This window comes from Opisthocomus hoazin, chromosome 12 (genome assembly GCF_030867145.1).
Source record: "Opisthocomus hoazin isolate bOpiHoa1 chromosome 12, bOpiHoa1.hap1, whole genome shotgun sequence".
In the NCBI taxonomy this organism is placed as follows: domain Eukaryota; kingdom Metazoa; phylum Chordata; class Aves; order Opisthocomiformes; family Opisthocomidae; genus Opisthocomus; species Opisthocomus hoazin.
The window spans coordinates 23,364,545-23,384,307 of NC_134425.1; the positions used below are offsets into that span (position 1 = coordinate 23,364,545).

At 45.7% G+C, this 19,763-nt stretch overlaps 1 protein-coding gene across 6 annotated transcripts in view; it reads right to left on the reverse strand.

Moving 5' to 3' along the window:
• NUP93 (nucleoporin 93) overlaps positions 1–17,815 on the reverse strand; it is an 82,920-nt gene extending 65,105 nt beyond the window's left edge. The window contains exons 1-4 of one of the 6 annotated variants that reach the window (XM_075434221.1): positions 16,932–17,116; positions 13,283–14,705; positions 11,324–11,537; positions 10,655–10,772 (exon numbers count right to left, since the gene is read on the reverse strand). In XM_075434221.1, coding sequence (XP_075290336.1) covers positions 10,655–10,772; positions 11,324–11,502 — 297 coding nt within the window. In that variant the 5' untranslated portion in view covers positions 11,503–11,537; positions 13,283–14,705; positions 16,932–17,116. The other 5 variants (XM_075434220.1, XM_075434224.1, XM_075434222.1 and 2 more) reach the window with 5 other exon arrangements.
• Positions 17,816–19,763: the final 1,948 nt, after the last annotated feature.

Consider the following 19,763-nt stretch of genomic DNA (forward strand, 5'->3'; position numbering starts at 1 on the left):
GAATAGATGCGTCCCAAATCCAATCTAATAAATCAACTATGACAAATCTAGTTTCAGCTAATCTGACATCCCTGATTCAAGTCTAGGATAGCCAACTGAACCATTCAAAAAAGTTTAATAAAGCTGCTGAAATTGAAATTAAGCACCCCTGTGTTTAGCACAGTCTTTCCTCATTCACCAGTCTTGCAACAGCATTCACATAACACTGGCAAGCTTTCCCTTTGCTCCCTCAAAAATCCCACAAGTTAGAAAACCTCTCTCCCCTTCCCCACCTCCACCCCACAAGAAATATTTAAGATATCACATAATCCAGAAATCAGTGCTTGACAAGGACAGTCCACAGACTAGCACTGCAGTCACAAAAGCTGGCAACATGCTATTTTATTCTCTATAAAGTTATTTTAAGACCAAGTCTCTCTAACCTTCTCACGCCAATTTTACCAAGCAACAATTAAGCATGCTGTTCCAATTAAGTTAAAAAAATAATCTGTTAGCTGCGGCTCAAAATGCTGCCTAAGCAGATGCTTTTTGGTGGAAGCACCATGTATCTTGCATGCTTGCCGAGATACAAATAATGGAATGGTATAGAAAATTTCCACCTCATCTCCCTATGCTTCTTTTAGTCATTTCCATGTGAATGAAAAACCAAATGAGACATGTCACAACTGCTTTTTGTTTAAACAGGAGTTTAATGATTTAGCTCAAAGCAAGTAAATAATCCTCTTGCACGCAAAATATTGTCAAAGCACAGACCTGAGTAAAGAGTGGACAGGAGGTAATAAATAAATCCAAAGTAGGGAAGCAAAGGGAATAAATCCAACTGGAGTAAGAAAAACCACGAGTGGAAGGAAGATGAGAAATAAAGGACAGGGAAGAAAGCAGAAAGGAGGCAGCGAGAACAGAAGTTGTGCCAAAAATCTAAATGAGTGAAGCAAATGCATGTGTCCTTAGTTCCACCTCAAAAGGCTGCAACTTTCTTTCAGGAGCATATCTTGGCAGAAATAAGAATTCATTATGACCTCAAAAGGAAAGTTAAAAAACATCCATACACACAACCCAAACATTTCCTCCACAAACTGCCAAATTTTCAGGCCGCTGTTTTGCATGGGGAGGCTTAAGTACATCCATGGTTTGATGCCCAGTCACTGGTAAACAATTTACACACTTATTAGTTAGTGACTATTTTAAACCAAAGCTTGATAATGCCTAGGATTAAGATTTTGGATGTAGAGTCAAACCGACTAATTACTACAGTGGAGAGGAGGGCATGCACAACAATATACCCGTGGCCTTTCCCAGACTGCTAAATTACACAAATGGTTTAGTAATAAACCCCGGTGGAATTCATCAGTGGAGTAACACTTTCAAGAGGCCTGAGTAAATTAGGGGGGCTTGAAAGGAGGGGAGGGAGTCGAGAGCTGCAGCAGCTGCTGGTTTTTCTAATAGATATGATGAACAGCCTTGTTAGAAAGAAAGTGTCCAGGGTTTTATGCTGTTTGCGACCACAGGAGTTCAGGGAGATTGTCTGGCCTGCTCATGCAACAAACTTCCCTTCTCAAAGAGTGATTTGTCTTGTACGGCTCACAGCACCATGAGGGATTAGTTGAGAAAGATGCTCAAGATGATGCTTAAGTAATCAAGACACTAGCAAAAAACCCTGCAAAAGCTATCCTTCAGGAAGAAGGTAACAAAACCACCTCTCTTTGTATAGGTCAGCTCCAAGTCACTCTGTCCCATTTCAGAAAAGTTTGCTGAAGAGCAGAGTTCTTTTTTCCCCTATTGCAGTTAGGAAATTTTCTTTATTTTCTTTATTTCTCCCTTTCAGAAGTAAGAACTGAAAAACTATACTGACTTAAATAGGTAAACATTCATTTTTCAATCCCAAACCTATAGCTTAAATCCATTAACCCACTGCAACACTGGGATTGAAAGCTTCGCCACCTGTGAAACGTCCCTGCACCGAGACCTCTGCGAGGCCCTGTTCACAGCCCCGCAAAGCCCAGTGTCTCCGTCTCCAGCTTCCAGAGGCACGAGCAGGACATACCATGGTCCACTCAGGAAAGAATTGGATTTACTTAAAAAAATACATACATTAAAAAGAAAAAAAACCCACCACTCCAAACTGTGGTCTGATGCTGTTCCTACCCAAAATGTTAGTATTTTAGAAACCTAATTTACCTTCCTGTTAATTATTCACATTTTTTGTTCTCCTTAAATGCAACAACGATGAATTGGGTTCACTTCTGTGTAAAACCAGTCCCACCGTTAAATTCCAGCACAGCCCTGCAGATCTCAGATCTCAGAGCTATAATCAAGGTACTGGAAATCTCCAAAACCTCTCCTGTAAAGTCTATGCTTTCTTTGTAATCGTTTCAAAACTGATGGAAATATCAATATTTTACAAAACAAAATAGAGTGGTGCTTTGCAAAAGCTACATTTGAGCCTCGAATAAATAAAACCACCTCTTTAGCCCAAGTAATTGCTCTATCACATGACACATGGAGGTGGCAAATCGCCAGGTTGCAAGAATTCGCATCTCAGCATCCTTTCTTCTCACCAATACGTATAACTGCAGAGATGAAACCATTCTCCTAAATTTTTCCAGCACCATGAAAACACTAATTCCAATAGTTCATTTGCACATGCTGAGCACACGCTGTCTAGGTCAGCAGTCGATACAAGACCTCAGTGAGCACTAAATTAATGGGACGGCGTGACATTATGAGGTACCGCGTTGCCAGAAGTGCCATCATCCTGGCAAGATGCAGCATGGATCCTGAAGTCATTAACGATCCCACAGTACTTCTTGCAATAGCAATGTTGCTCCAAGCAGGGTCTTGGTGAAATTCTGACCCCCGGCTGAGGTTTGCTGTATAGTTTTGGATACACATGGTGTTTTAAATGGTTGTGCAATGCTACTGAGAGAAGCAGATATATCCACACCACAGTACAAGAGAGGCTGCATTTTGGATATGTGATGTCCAAACTGCCTTTTATACCGTATTTGCCCCTTCACAGGGGTACAAGTAAACATTAAAATAGGAATTGGAGCAATTTTCATCGAAGGGCAGAGCTACGCAGTGGAAGCAGGAAAAGAGGGGAGGGCGTGAATGAAGTCAAGTGTTATGACTCAAAATCTGGTCTCTGTTTTAAGATGTTTGTGATAGATACTTCAAATATGTTTATTAGAAGTCTACAGTCATATCTGTTTGAGATGCAAAAAACATATCCAGATTAAGCAGACAGGAAATATAAAATGTGCCAGGACACAGCAGAATTTAAATAGATCAATAAACACAGCTACTAGAACAAGAGTTCTCAATTTTTCTGTCTCATGACCTTGTATTAGCATAAAGTTTTGAAACGTCCCTTTCATACCCTCTTGTTTACCCATGATGAAAGAGAAAGGCAGATCATGTCTCTTCTCTCCCTGTTCCGAACCCGTTAGGGTTAGGAATCCATGATCAGAACCGTGATGAACTGGAAGATCACCACATAATTACTCCAGTTAGCATGCAACCAACCAACCAGAAGAAATTTGAAATAATTCAGTATCACAGCATTTATTGAGTGACTAATCTGGCCAACTAACAAAACGCCACAGAGTATTCTACATTAAATTTGCCATGGTTTGGGGTTTTTGGGGGTGGTGGTGTTTGTTTATAAGGTTAAAAAAAGCCAGGGTACTTTAAAACTGCACTACTAAATCATGCTATTAAACCACTAACGAAAATCAGAAAAAAACTGCTGCTTAGACGTAAACTAAGCATGTGACAGGAAAAAGTGACAAGCACGAAAATAACACACAAAAACCCCCAAATACATTCCAAATGTGTTGGACTTCTCTTCCCTGTCCTGCCCCCCCCCATCTCTTTTTATACAGTGTTACCCATTCACCTACCTGATGCCAAAAGGAGCTTTTTGGGCCTTTGGGTGGTTTGTCTTAAGTTTAAAAACAAAACAAACAAAAAAAAACACAACAACAAAAAAAAACCCAACCAAAAAACCCAACAAAAACCACTCTGGCTATGAAATAGAGAAGGCTGCACTCTCAATTCCCAGTCACATCCCAGTTTACACACACCTTAGCATTTCCCAGGGCATTCTTTGATCAGCACAGGCCTTGGCAGGCTTCATTCAGAGGGCCCTAGGACACCACCAGCATCGGGAAGGTGGCAGACAGGCCACCGAACCCGCGGCTGCCGCGCCAAGGCTGCGTGCTGCGAAAGCCTTTGCAAGTCTCAACAGCCAGCAGAGCGCCACAGACAGGCTAGAGTTGTCCTTTAGAGGTTTACATAAAATTGTTACACGTTACCTAAAAGAAGGGAGACATGCAAACATGTCAGAAATTAGATGAGGAGGTTTCTGCAATATCCAGGGTCCACATCCCTTAACACCATTTGCTGCCTGTCGAAATACTCATTCATTCCACATCACTGCTTCCTTCCATCGTGTTAAAACAGCCTCTGGCCACATGTAATTATCGTGATATTTATATTCTTGATTCACATGCCTAAATGTATGCATTAAGGGTCAAAACCTGAATGAAATCAGTGAGACAACCTAAGCAAAGAAGATAGCAGGGTTTGATAGAAGTGTGCACTAATAATGGGAGAAAAAGGAAAAAAAGACTTCTGAGAACCTTTGTAGAGAACTATTTTTGGACCTATTTTTGGAGCACAAGATTTCTACAGTTTTTGAAGAATCCACAACGATGCCCACAAATAATATTTTTCATTCAGACTGCAGCAATGTAAAGAAACCAACAGTTAACGACCAATCCTAAAAACAGGGCAGGAGGTTGTTCTCTTTCATTCACTGTCCTGGCTCTGCAATGGTTAAAAGGTCCCCACAGCTGTGCTGGCACCATCGATTAGGGTGAACAAGGAAGCGACAGAAAAATAAAGCCACCTTAATTTCAAGCTCCATTAGAACTGAAGGACTTGGGGGTGGGGGAGAAATCAATGTTTGGCAAATGGGAAAGGACAAAATCTGCAATAGGAAAAATGCACTTTCAGGCTAAGCTAATGCAAACAATGGATGATGAACAGCACTTGAGGTTGCCCCTTTAAGGTTGTGTCAGCATTTCCATTTATAAACTCCGATTTTAGTTACACTCTAGTAGATTACCACAGGCTTTGGTATTACTCTAGCAGATACCACAAAGTATATCACAAATGGCAATATAAAATAGCAGTAAAAGCTCACTGGTTGAATAATGCACACCTTTCAGTACCTGATGTCAAAGTAAGCGTTTTTAAATTATGAGTCAAACACATACATATACGCAAATAGAACACGCAGTGCTGGGGCGAGCATACTAGGACCCAGATTCTACCAACACTAAAGCAGAAGTCAAAGCTGCCTTTGGTATGAAGCCCGTTTACAGTACTCTGAAAAACTTGAAAACATCCCAGAAACTTAATTTCAGTCTGCCTCAGTTGCCACTTGGACAGATTTCAGTCTAACCTTCTGCCCTCATTTAGATAAAAGCTCTTATTTCTGTATCTGAACCTCCAGAGAGCTACTCAGTCAATACTCTGAGCATCCACACCCAGAAACCAAAACTAAACGCTGGTATACAACCTTTAAGTTCAGTTCTGCCCAGATCAGAAGGCCCAGGTGAAACTGTTGTATAAATGAGGTAACTCAACAAAATTTTCCTTCAGTACAACGGAGCCAGGACTTCATCTCAAACTTTCTCAGCAGACAAGCAATGTACACAAACAGAGCTCATGTCCACTTCCACCATTCATTTCACAGATCTGCACAGAGCTGGACCAAGCCTCAAAAGTGAGAACAATACAATTTCTTAAAATTACCACCATGACTTTAGGCATAGACATTTCAAAACAAACATACAGGGAGGCTAAATCTAGTATCAAGCCATCATGACATGATAAAACACAAAGCACACAGTGAAGTACAACGTACACTGTAATCAGTCAAACTATCTTAGTAGGTATAAATTAAACCCTGATCCTGCCACTAACCCCTACCAGGTACCCCAAACAAGTTTACTAGAGAAGCACTAAACCTCTCTCCGATATCCATACCTAAACCAAGTAGCACATGTGCAAAAGCCAGGCCCTAGCTTACACATTACAATAGCACAGCCTTTCTGTATACTAGTAGTAACTCCTCCTCTGGCTGCCATTGCTTTGCCCAGAGAGACATCTGCTGCTACGACAGTGCTCACTAGAAAAGGACATCATCATTTGCATCTTGGGAAAAGTGAAGAAATCTCTTTTCTGAACAGAACGCCAGTATTCTGTTTATACACGTATGCCCCATCTTTGAGAAACCAGCTTGCATGATCAACCCTTACCTGGGATTTTTAAAAGTCACAAAGAAGCTAACAAAAAAACCAACAAGCATTTATGTGCTAAATATGGCATCAAGAACATCAAGAATCACTTGACTACCATATTCAACTTTGAAAAGATTTGTCAAAAAGCCCTATTTGGCAAATTTAGAAAATCTTGATCTTTACAAACTCTTGACATAGGAATTGTTAAGAACTGGGTTTGCTGCAAGAAGCGTCTGTTGTGTTGCATGCAATTTAAGAACACAATCTTTGAAATAAGAGGAAAGATATAAGTTCCTATAATTTAATGGCAAGCCTAGAATCTTTTTCATAATTTTCCCGGCCTACTGCTCTAGTGGGAGACATTTCCTGGACTCACAACCCTTTTACGTGCAAGCAATCTACATTTTACAACTGATAAATAATTCAGATAATTAATTGAGCTGCAATTTGCTGCGCTTCTTTTTAGTCAGCACTATGGAGTACCATTTAAAAGAGGTTCTGTACAGAAAGTCCCTCTTGCTTGTTAACCCAAGCTGAGGATTCTATTAAGGTGAATTCCTCGATTCTCTGAACACTTTCCGAATGTCTCACATCAGTGTCCTGGGACTTCATGCCCTAGGATGCTCCCCTCTGACTTTTCTTGCTATGTTTTAGTTCTATACAAGAAACAGGATATTTCCTGGAATTCTGCTTCTGCAGCGCTGACTGCCATCATTTGAGAGATTAGACTCTAGCATATCTCTCTACGCTGCCCATACAGGCTCCCAGAATAGACGCAATGCAAGAAGGAACAGAGGCAGTAGGTAAATACTTCAGGTAAGAAAGCTGGAGAAGCTCAAGCGAACTGTCAGAGAAATCACTGGATGCAAAGGAACGATGTGGGAGCACACAGCACGAAGTCTAAGGAGTATTTTCAAGCTGTAAGAGCTTTGATAGAGTTTAAAAGTCAGCAGAAACCTAAAATTCATACAATAAAGATTTAATCATATTTGTAACCTTCACATCAGTGCAACAGTCAGCAAAAGCTAAGCATCAGGTCTGTGTCTCTGGCACAAGTGCCCATATTCACCTCCAGAAGCACCACCTTCCCCTGCGCTGTGGTGTACATAGGCTGTACCAGCACAGAGTCCCACCGCAGCTTTACAAGGAGGAAGAGTGCACAGACTTGCAGTTTCAGGTGCTTAGCCAAACAAAAGTTTCAGCCTTTTCATCAAATGGTGCTGCAAAGTATTTATGAACTGGTAACACTGCCTGCTCAAACTAAAGCTTGAGGAACACCACACATACAAGAATAATTAAAGTGCTAAAGAATCTACAAATGACAAGTAACTTTCAGACAGGATTTAAGGCTAAATAAATTTGCTGCAAACACACTTGTGAGTGTGTTGAGCATCAGAAAAATACAGGACTGAGAAAGGACAGCTGAGCCTACACTGCTGACGATAAACTGTGAACCAAGTTCATTAAGTATTTGGGAAGCTTCTGTCGGTTAAAAAGAGTAATGGTTATGCTAGAAAGTGCTGGCCACAGGCTTCATGCAGAACAGAACAGCCCTTCCCAGTCCACAGAATTAAAGCCTACCAGTACATCTGTGTAAATACTGAGTAACATCAGAGGAATAGTAAAGTCCTGCAAAACAATAAACCAGAGCCCTTTCCTTACACCACTCTGCACACTGCCTTCCAGGATACAGTGGGAGCAACTTACGGAGGGCGAATTCTACAGTGTGAACGGATAGCTACATCTGGCTCAAAATAAACACAATCCTGAAGAAGCCTTATGAAACTAATTAGCAAGGAAGAATGAAAACAAATCCTAACAGTCATCAGAAGGCATAAGAAAAAGTAACAGAGGAAGCAGCTTTTGTAGCACATCTTTATCTAAAGTATCAAATAATTTTAAGCACCTGGTTAAGAGAGCTAAGTAGAAGACAATCAGCAGTGTATAATATGGAGGTCCTCTTAGGTAACCAAGAACAAATACATAATAAAAACTACTCTGAAAGCACAAGATCCTGATGCTGATGACTGCATACCAGAACCTACAGATGGGTGCTGAGACTTGTCCACATGCCAGGCAAATTACTTTCAGGTAACAGACCACTGTCAACAGCAGCCAGACAGCTTGAGATTTGACTGCAAATATCCTCCAGCAGAGCAGAGGATGACATTCTGCAAAGCAACATAAAAATCCTTGCACCTCCTAACTGCAACAGAGACAAAACATTTAAAACTGACACTTCATTCATGCGCCTGCAAGACGCTCTAAAATGCAGCACCTTGCCACGCCTCCCGCTGCAAATCAGTTTTAGCTAATTTACTATGAACGTTTTCTGCATATGGCCTGCAAAAAAATTTAAGATTCAAAGCACACATGTATTAGGCCTCAGACATGAGTAGTTAGATTTAAATTAAAGCGATCACTGATTAAATCACCAGTGTTAATCATGATTCAAAACAGCAACCAGGGAACTTTGATTTAAATGATTGATTTTAATCCTGTTATTCATTTGTACTTTTTAGGTGTTTTCCTAAAGGAAGGGCTGAATCTCATTGGTTGATTTGGCCATTTAAATACATTGATCTGCAATTAACCACTATTTTTATGCTAAATTTGAAGCTTTTCCTAAACAGTAGCATTCCGTAGGCAATAAGCACGTATTACGCAGTCCTATCCATACCTCATATGCCACAAATCTCAGATCCAAAAAGTCAAGTGCTGCACTGCTTCTGGGCTTGAGAATCTACAGTAAGAATGGTCTTAAAGCAGAAAGGAAAAACACCAGAAATCAAAGAATTAACAGCAGTAGTAAGCCTAAAAGAGTTCTTCAAAACAGTCTAGACAGAATGGGTCAAAGAAGACATGTACCAAGTTTAACATCACCAATTAGAAATAGAACAACATCAGAAATTGGAACAAAGGAATAAAATGAGAAAAGACAGAACGGGAACAATGCCAGTGGTTCAGAGCTCTCACTCTATGATCATGCAATAGATCAAGTCTTCAGAGTGCACCAACTTTTAATGAAAAAGAGGGGAAAATCATCTGTGAAGGGTGAGAGAAGATAGCCAAATATGCTAGGAATTACCAGAAGGTGAAGAGGTGCAAAGGCACTAGAAGAAATCCCATCTCAAGAAACAGGTTGGATGCTCCGAGTAACCAGTTCTCACACAGAGAGTCACCCCTCTGTGCTCCCAGCCTGAGAGGACCGAAGGTAGCCCCAACAAGGAGGAGTACTGCCCGCAGTACTAGGAAACATCTCCTTGCCCCAGGGCACGCACATTGCCTGCTGGAAAGGCTGCAGGCCTTAGAGAATAAGTTAAGTTAATAAGGTTAAGTAAATCTGCCTAAAGACAGGAGACCACAGGACTCCTAACACTAGAATGAGACTAGACTAAGGGCCCACCCACCCAAAACAGACAGCACCAAATGCTTAAATAAAACATACTGTTAGGGAAATAGGGTAACTTCACACACCTCCCTTTCCCTTCTGAAGTTAAGTAGTTTAGGGCATACTACTTCTGCAAAAAAAAAGAAGAGCTTACAACTCTTCTGACCCTCCTAATAGCCATCCGCCAGTAAGCAGAGAGAATACAAGATCAAAAGGATTAACCACTGATTCGGACTGTTATCTTCAATGCAACTCACAACATCAATTCCATAACCAGCTCTTAACTGAGTAATGAATACCACAGATCTCTTCATCTTGAAGATATTCTACAAGGGAAGGCAGCTATCATAAAGCAAAAATGAATGGGTCACATTAGAGACACCTGGGGAGAAGATCCACAGGAAAATTTACAAGATTGTCACACTGGTTAAGCATGTGAAACATGGCAAAGTCAGTCTACCACCAAGACAAGGTTAAGACAACTGACATACAGTGAAAGAAAAAGCTATACTCGCCTCTTTCGCATACTGACTTAAATGCCCCTTATCCCAACACCTCAAAATTGCACAGTGGTTCCGCATGCGTTCTTCCAATCAGACATAAAGAGACTCAAAACACTGAGGGCGAGGTATCCCTGTGCAATTGAGGCTTGCAATGCCAACAAAGACAGATCCACAAAGGCAGTTAAGTACACACCTAGTTCCTCTTGACTTCAGCAAGAGTTTGGAACTTTAAAGTACTTCTGCTGATCTGGTACTCAATGCTGCTTCTGATAGTTAACTCAAGTATCTGTCATCATTGAAACCAGCATCTCTCCTCTGTACTTCCTCTAGCCAGTGAATTAAACACAGAGCAAGACTATTTCTGCAATGGCCTTAGAAGAGCTTTGAACCACAACACAGGAACAGCAGTTTCAAGGGCAGTGCAATTCACATGTCAGAAGTGTCCCTACCTGGATGTCAGTGTCCTTCACAGGTTCAAGAGGCTCAAATGTAGTGGCTGCACTTAGACTCTCTAGTCGCTGAGAAATGTGAGATATATCAAGCCCTCTAGACCCGAGAAGAACAGACCTGTAAGGAAGAAATTGTACAGGTATGAAATTAGTATTGAACAGGTAGAACTCCAAACTCCAATTCATTGCCAATACTTAGGTCAACAGCTAGCCACGTACAGACAGTGCTCCTGGATGCGTTACGAAAGCTGCACAAAAACCAAACTTTGAACAGCCCTATGTGTATATCTAACCACCTTAGCCCTGCTGAACTCTTTCTGCTGTTCCACTGCAGTGCTGCATAGCTGCCAAGTCCTTCCAGACTGAAAAATTCTATAGCATGTTGGTAAATGTCTTCAGCAGCAGCCAGAACAAGGTACTGCACTTTTTGGCTTTCATGCCTGAAATCAGGAAATGGTAGCTCCTCTGATCAATCCTTCAATTACTGTGATTTTTTTTTTTTTTTGTAAGTAGGAGAAGGGTTGACGGGGGACCCAAAAACAGCTTTGCAGTCATTCTGCTTCTCCCAGGCATGTCCTCCTGGCAACACTCCCCACACATCAGAAACCAAACCCGTAATCAGCTTTTACCCTCTGCGCAGAGTTTCCAGTGCCGGTGCTCCGTACTTACGCCTTCACATCTGCAGTCTCTTGGGAAGTGCGGGTCAGAGTGCGGGAACGCAGGCGCTCCCCAGCCTGCTGGATCTCCTGCAGGTTGCGTTCCACATGAGGGAGCTCAGAGATACCTTCTGTCTCAGCTGCAAGCTGTTCTGCCTGCTGGAGAAGCTCTCCAAAGCCTTCAGTATCCATCTCCGTTGCAGGTTTCACTCACGATGCACAGAAACCTTCAGAGAAAGACAAAAACTCTTGCTCAGCTACAGTTTCTATACCTATGGGGGCACAGAGAGACCAGCAAGAGCAGGTCTTCTAGAACAGGATACTCTTCTGCTCATCCTTCCCAAGCGCTAAACATCAAGCAAATACTTTCAAGTGGTCTCAGAGAGCTCTGCCTTGCAGGACCATGTTCTTAAGGGAGCTCTATGAACCTATCTGAAGTGGGATGCAGATGCCATATGACAGTTCATATATTGCCTTGACACAAAGGAGACTGAAAGCAGAGAAGTTCCTGTGAAGAATGTGGTGTTAATTTAGCTACAAACTACTTGTATACACATATATACCAGTAGTTTGGAGAGGTGGACTCTATCCTATGTGTCCCTTCCAACTCAGGATATTCTATGATTCTGTATTTTTACATATTATAAACAGAGACACATACATATGCATGCATAGGTATATAGGTATATATGAGAGCTGAAAACACACAACTTCTAGACATGGGGTTAAACTAACAGCAAAACAGACAAGCGTATATATGTACACAGGCAGCCATAACTAGCCATCTTTTAAAATGTGTTAATCCAGGCATCATTCACCCCAGAAGTCAAAAGAAATAAGTACATGTTGTTCCAATGTAGAAGACGTGTCTAACTTTGATGCACGGAGAATGTCTGTGAAAATTGCTTGCGTAGACCAGATGAGAGAATAGTCAAAGAAACTATACAGCATAAGGCAAGGGCTGTAACAGATGAGGTCATTAGTGCATCATGCAGCTCCAAATTCAGAATAGAGCCTGTTATTTTTACAGAAAGGACAAAAGTGTACATGCTTGGGATCAAGGTGGAAAAAAACCATGTAGCTGCAACGGTGTCCACATTAACGAAGTATGAAACCCAAACCCTCAGCTTCATGGATCAAATACATGATCTGCAGCCAAATCAGCTACACGCTATGAGTGCCTGGCACCTCTGTAAAGCCACAGGAGAAGATCACAGAAATCTAGTCTTGCTGAATGGTGCTACAGACAAGCGAATCCCCAGTACAATCTCTCTCGCAGCATTTGCACCGCAACCCAAAGAGCCTGGGATCAAATAAGACAAACCAGATTGCAAGCATCAACTCCAGCTCTTTAATTTACTCAAAAGTAAAATCAACAGAGACTATCTGGTTCAAGAGAGCCCACAAAGAAGAAAACAGGGCATTTTTACAAACTAAAAATAGCCTGCAATTCAAGTATTTCTTGGTACCGCTCAATACTACCAAAGCAGTACAATTTCAATGTTCCTCACATTCTCAGTCTCACCACTCTTCCCAAGTACAACTACCAGTGGCAGTAGCACTGCTTTCACCTGTCTGAACAGGTGATTTAAAAGAACTGCATGATGATTCATTCAGACATATGCAATTAGAAACTGATCCCTACTGCCTAGATGCCAGGACAAACCCTAACAGCCGGCATCCAGGAATGGTGAATTTCACAAGCACTCCCCACCCACTTCTGGAAAGCTGCGAGCTGCTGGGGGAGGCAGCGATCATATTTACACTGACTTGTTAATCAGGTGAGATAGCAGCGACCGGATTTGTTTGAACAGATGAGCACGTCACCGAGATGGAGTGGAACAGGGAGGGGTGGTGGTGGAAACAAGCAGTTTCCTGCCCTGCAATGCAGTACAGAACATCTTTCCAGTGTTTACTTGCAATAACTCAGGTGCACCCCTGCCAGAAGCAGCCTCTGTTGGCAGACACTGACCAGAACAGCCACCCTCCCGTACAGTGAAGCGCTGATCAGATCCTCCGGGAGCAGTGACTGCAAGAACAGCACAGATTTCAGCTTGATTTGATCCGATCCGGTCCACTTCCTCTTTTCATTACCAACGAGATAAAAAGCCGGGAGTGTAAGCAGGCACTAACTTCTCAGAGCACTGAAATCAAAAGCATGGAGAATCAGTGCACCATAAAACTGCTCCCAAACCTGCACTTTTTAGCTGTAGACTCCACATCAATACCATATGAGGTCTGTGCCATAAATTCGCCGATGTAGGACAACTGCAGCTCTGTGAGACTGAACTGAATTCAGCAAGTCTAGAATAAACTAGTTATTCTGGAGCAAGTTAAACTACCTGTCATTATAACCAAGCGCTGGAAATGATAGGTCAAAACTTATCTAGAGAGCTAACACTACACAGCTCTTTCTAAGCAACAGAATTCAAGTACTGAGACTGAGTAAGAGCACGAACAACTTTGTCTCCACCCTGACAGAATTTACTGCATTCAAGAGACTGCAGTCTGACTCTTAATGCTGCTGTGCAAGACGGAAACTGCTACCACAGTAACGAGCAGCACGATGGCAGATTTTCATGTCTGGCTGGGGAAGGAGCAACAACCGACACCTAAGGGAAAGAAAATACATCAGAAATTAAACTAACTTCTGTGAAACCAGATCGACCTTGGGCTAAATGCCAAGACTGAAAATGCTCTTCTGTAAAACAACTCTGATGACTTATCAATAGAAGCTGCTGCATTAGATTACTATCCATTAAACCCCAGTTTAATGTTTCCCCAACATTTAAAATCACAAATAAATGCTATATATTCTACAAGTTGACTGGATTTAAGCCAAAAAGAAGCTAGAAAAGATGATGACAGGTTTCTTAAGTCTATTCAGACTGATTGTAAATGATGACTTATTACCTAAAAAAAACCCTCTAAACTCCTCAAGAGTACTACAATGCTACCTAATGAAGAACGCTGTAGCTATCATACTCCAAACACAGCCACGATGAACATTTTACTGTACTAGCTTCAGAAAGACACAAAGCTGAAACACTCGAATGCGTGCGCAAGCGTCTGTTGTACTTCACATACTGACAGGCTTTGTGTCATCTAATTAATTAACTTTGAGAAACAGACAAAAAAATTTGATTTTTCTAGAGCCTTGAAAAAAAAAAAGGAGGAAGACTTCACAAGGGACAAGAAAAGCCTCACCCACTATATTCAGAATAGCTGATGGACCAATATAGTTCCGTAAGTCGCAAAGAGATTCTTCAAAATGGAAAACAACGAGGAAGAAATCCAGCGCTGCCCTCTTGCAGAGGCTCCTCCCCAGAGCGCTCAAGAGACCCAGTCTGACAAGTTGGGATCAGCTTCTTTTGGAAGGAAGACCCAAGAGCACACTAGTAAGAGAAAGTGGGCAATTCTTCACTTGCTGCAGCTGAAATATGAGGCAAAAGTGCTTTTTCGACAGGCTCCAAGCCTGGGCTGCTACAGACAGCGTAGCAGCTTCTGTCTACTAAGCTCAACACGAGTAAGTAAAAGACCCATTCTGCAGGCCTGGGAAATTCTGTCTGAACAGCAGCAATAGTACCTGGCTCTCGCATGGCACTTTGCGTAAGCAGACATTTCGGAGAGGAAGTCAGCAACATGATCCCCATGTTACAGACAGGAGAACTGATTAAGAAATGCAGAGATTGAAATCAAAGAGCAGGTGGCCAAATTTTTGTTTGTTTGTAAAGGAAAGCACAACGACATTTATAGGATATCTATTAGACGCCGATATAAGTTGCCTTCTAAGGATGCAGACACTCTGTCACTGGAGCTTTTTAAGAGCAGAACAGGCACAGAGCAGAAACAGCGTAGGCCAAATTCACCCCTCACCAGGAGCAGACACACATCATCGGGGTCAACTCTTGAGGTCTCTTCCTGCCCTATTTCCATGTTCCACAAGCCGAAGTGACCAAGTACAACCTAAGTACCTGCCGCACATTTTCAACAGATCACCTTCTAGTATGTAAAGCACAATAATGTATGTTTAATCAAACCTAGCAAAGGGAAAACTTCCATATCCTAGCTACACTAGAAACATATGAAATCAGGATAAGCCAGCTTAAAACCAAATACCTAAAAGCTCCAAGCTATACTTGGTTCTCCATCTGGTGCAAGAGCCCGTTTCCCCAGCAACAAAAGGCTGATGCAGAAAAAAGCCACACAATAGGTAACAAACCTTCAAACTTATTGTTTCTTCTACCACCCACCAACTACTCCTCCCCTGCCTCCCATCAGATTTTCAGTCCTGTACGTTTTGTTCTTCATCCCATCTGTAGACAGACATGCAAATGTCTCATCTTTTTATGATTGCTATTAAGCACTTGGTCTCAAAGAGCTCTTACAGTACTTATGTTCAATAAAAATATTTTCTAAAAGTTTTAAAGGCAATAACATTCACAGTTATCTGCTCTCGCACTCTGAGAAAGGACAAACAAGCGCACGCGACTATTCTCTATCCTGTTTATTATTTAACCTGGAACCGAACAGTGGGCATTTTAAGTGATTTCTTCCCATACATACTACCAGGCATTTGTCAAAACTGCCTTTTATCTGCCACCTGACTTTGAAGTTCCTCACAGAGGTCTCAAGAGCCACCATCCTGAGTAACTGACTCAGCTGTCAGTTCTGCCATCTCATCACTCTCCGTCTTTTCCAAATGCTTAGTACTTATTTTAAGCACCTGACACTCACCCAACTCAGCAGGGCACTAACCTCCACAGGGTAGCAAGCCAACCCCCATTAAATAGAGCATTTCGTTTGGCATTCGAAATTCCTTACACGAAAACCCATATCCTCCGCTCCCACTGAATTTCCTGTGATGCTGTCACCACACAAACATTATAGATTTGGATCACAGAATCACATACATTCTCCAAGCAATTTTTAAGCTTTTCCTATTTGCAAGAACACAGGAGCTGGCTTTTGTCACCCTCATCTTAGTTCTTCATGACACAACGGCTGTCCCATAAGACAACACTTCCAAGCTGCAGGAGGAGGGAAGCAGCCCTTGCTTGCGTTTGGAATTTAATTCAACCCCTTCCCCTCACTGTTAATATAGTCTGGTTTAGGATGATGTTGGGACACAGACAGCAGCCAGACTCCACAGCAGCTGCTAATTAAATACCAATAGCCAGCGCATCCACAGTTCAAGTTTTAACACAAAGGCAGTTCAACACCACGTCGCAGAACTCTGGCTGTTACCTGCACTTGGGACAAAACAGCGAGGGTAAGTTACTGTGTACACTTTATGACAACCCAGGGAAAATCAAAGGTGCAACATGGAGTGAATCTTGCTTAGAAGGGACTAACAATAGCATTATTTAGGTTCAGATATAGAGGTCTGCATCCAAGATGCTCTGTAAGAAATCTTTACAGTCATTTTCACCTGTTTTGCACAAGCAACTAGTGCTGCTGTTGGTAGAGAGAACTTGTGTAGGGGGAAAGGGCTAGCCATTATTCTCCTTCAACTACAGTCTGAAGAGTGTACATTAAGCGTTTGAAGGTAGCTATCCTGTCCTGCATCAAACTTACTGACCTCAAAAACACAAGAATCCCAAGTATTATACACGGTTTACCTTCTCCATGCAAGTCTTCTGTACCCTGCCAGGCATATATGAAAGCAACGCTTGGCAACTACGAGGTCACAAGAGCTTATCAAAACCTGCTGTGAAACTCAAGTTGAGCCAGGGACAGCACAGAGAGCACCGTGCCTTTCGTGAGCTCCCACCACCAGATGCCCGGCAGCGGGTGCTCTTCCCCCAGGCAGGAACCAACCAGTAACCCCGCCATGGCAGGGAATCCCCCCCCCCCCCCGGAACTTGAAACAGAGAGGCCAAATCACACGCAAACACAGACCCGCTCTCCCAACACCTCCCCATTCAAACAACCGAGCTTCTGCTTCCTGAAGCACCAACGCGGAACCTTGGTTCAACGCCAAGCTCCGCTTCTACAGCTGGGCTTTGCGCTGCCGACTCGCACAGAACAGCTCGGATGAAGAGACTGCTCACAGAGCCAGCCCCCCGGCTCTAACGCGGGTTATTTTTCGGGCAGAGATAGACAGAACCCCCCGAGGTGCCCCAGAAAGGCCCACGGGGAGGCCTACGAGCACGCTCCCCCCCAGCCTCCCGCCGCCAGGGACCGACAGGGGCCGTGCCGCGGCCCGGGGCCAGTCACGCCCTGCCTCAGGCAGCCGCCGCCCGGAGGGAGCTCTCCTCAGGGGAGGCCTCGCCGCAGCCGCCCGCCGCGGGGCCCGCCCAGCCGCCGAGGAGAGGCAGCTCCGGTCGGAGAGCGGCTGTCGAGGGCTCAGGGCCCGGCGGGGGGAACACGGTAGAGGCGGCCGCCGCCGCCCACGGCAGGGGGGAGAGGAGGCGGCGGGGGGAGAGGGAAGCCATGACGCGCCCGCGACGCGCCCTCACCTGTCCGCCGCTCCGGCCACCGTACCCGCCGGCCCCGCGCCGCGCGCCCCTATTGGCGGTCCTCACGTCTTTCCCCGCGCTCCCATTGGCCGAGCCGCCGCGATTCCCCGCGCCGCGCGCTTCTATTGGCCAAGCCGCCGCTCCTCCCCACTCACCGGCTCCCGCCCCCTCGCGACAACAACTTTATTGGGGCGCCTGGCGGCGGACACGGACAGGGCGATGGCGGGGGGGGCGGGGCGGGCCTGCCTCCGGAGGCCGAGGGTTCGAGGCTCCCCTCCGCCTCCCCGCCCAGCATGCTCGGCGCTGCACGCTCTCCGTGTCCGGGGAATGCTCTCCTGAAGGCGTACAGAGATACAGGCACCACTGGAAAGAGTCTAGCCCCGTCCTCCTGCCACCAGGAGCAGGAGGGTGCCGAGCCCCCCACCCCGGGGCGGGCTGCGGGGAGCAGCCCCGCTGCGGGACAGATGACGGGGAGGGAATGGAGGGGGCACACGCGGGGCCAGCGGGGCTGGATAGGCGGCGGGACGGGCGGGACCCGGGGCAGACAGGTGGCAGCAAACCCTCACGGAAGCGCTCGGCCGCACCGAGCCAGCGGCTGCCCGCCCAGGGCGGGGGACAGGAGGAGGGGCTGCTCCTGCGGGCGGTGGGACGGCGGTCTGTCGGCGCTGGGTGCCCTGGGTGCCCGTCCCCTGCGGACAGGGTGCATTCCCCCTGTGCACAGGCTGCTCGTCCCCTCTGCACACGGCGCTTGTCCCCTCAGCGCGGGGTACTCGTCCCCTCAGCGCGGGGTGGTCATCCCCTCTGCACACAGCGCTTGTCCCCTCAGCACCGGGTGCATTTACCCCCTGCACAGCGTGGGCGCCCTCTCTGCACACGGTACTTGTCCCCTCAGCACAGGGTGTTTGTCCTGTCTGCGCAGGGTGCTCGTCCCCTCTGCACACGGCCCTTGTCCCCTCAGCGCACGGTGCTCGTCCCCACAGCACCGGGTGCATTTACCCCCTGCACAGCGTGGGTGCCCTCTCTGCACACGGCGCTCGTCCCCTCAGCGCACGGTGCTCGCGCTTCCCCTCAGCACAGGGTGCATGTCCTCTCCGTGCAGGGCGCATTGGGTGCCCGTCCCCTCCGCGCAGGGCCTCTGCCAGCAGCACCCAGGGCCATGGGGACACATCAGCGCTGCTGAGCGCAGCCCACCGGGGTGCTGCACCCCGCTGCCGGGTGTGCGCCCAGGACACCCTTTCCCTGGCTGCCCGGGGGAGACATGCGGCCACCTCTGGGAGCTGAGCTGTGCTTTCCTTCGAGGGGCTGGGTAAAGCACGCCGGCCTCTCCTTGCGTCAAGCCCGTATTCCCACCACCCTGCTGCTACACACAGCCACACAGGCTGGGAGCAGCTCCCACTTCATTCAAAAGTAGATTTTTTGCCGTAGAAAATACTCCCAAGAGGACCAGCAAGCCCCCAGGCACCTCCCCGCGAGGAGCAGAGCACTGGGCACATCCCATGGGTGCCTGCACCCATCCCACCGCTCTTGCGGCGTTCCGCACCCCAGCTCCCACCCAGGGAGGGCGGGAAGGGCACTGAGGCCGGGGGGCTGTGGCTGCCAGACGGACGCGCAGGCAGCAGTACGAGCAGGCAGGGGGGCTGGCAGTGGTGGGGTGCTGAGGTGCGGTGCCCACGTCGGGGAGTGGTTGATGCCTGCAGCGCTTCCTGAGAGGGGAAACCCCACCCAGCTCCAGCTTGGTTTCTGGTGCAGGATGCGGGCGCCTGACACCAGGGAGAGGGGGGGGGCTCAGCCTGCAGCCACTCGGCTGCACCACGCTCCAGCATCGCAGCCACATCAGCCCCCCAGCAGACTTATTCTCCTGCAAAGCGTCTGCCCATGAGATTTATGGGTTTTTAAATGCATTTAGGGCAAGGCAGGCGCTTAAATGCCATCTCCAGCGCTAAGCCTCCGTTGCAACAGGCAGTGCTGGGAGGCTGCTTAGGCAAAAGACAC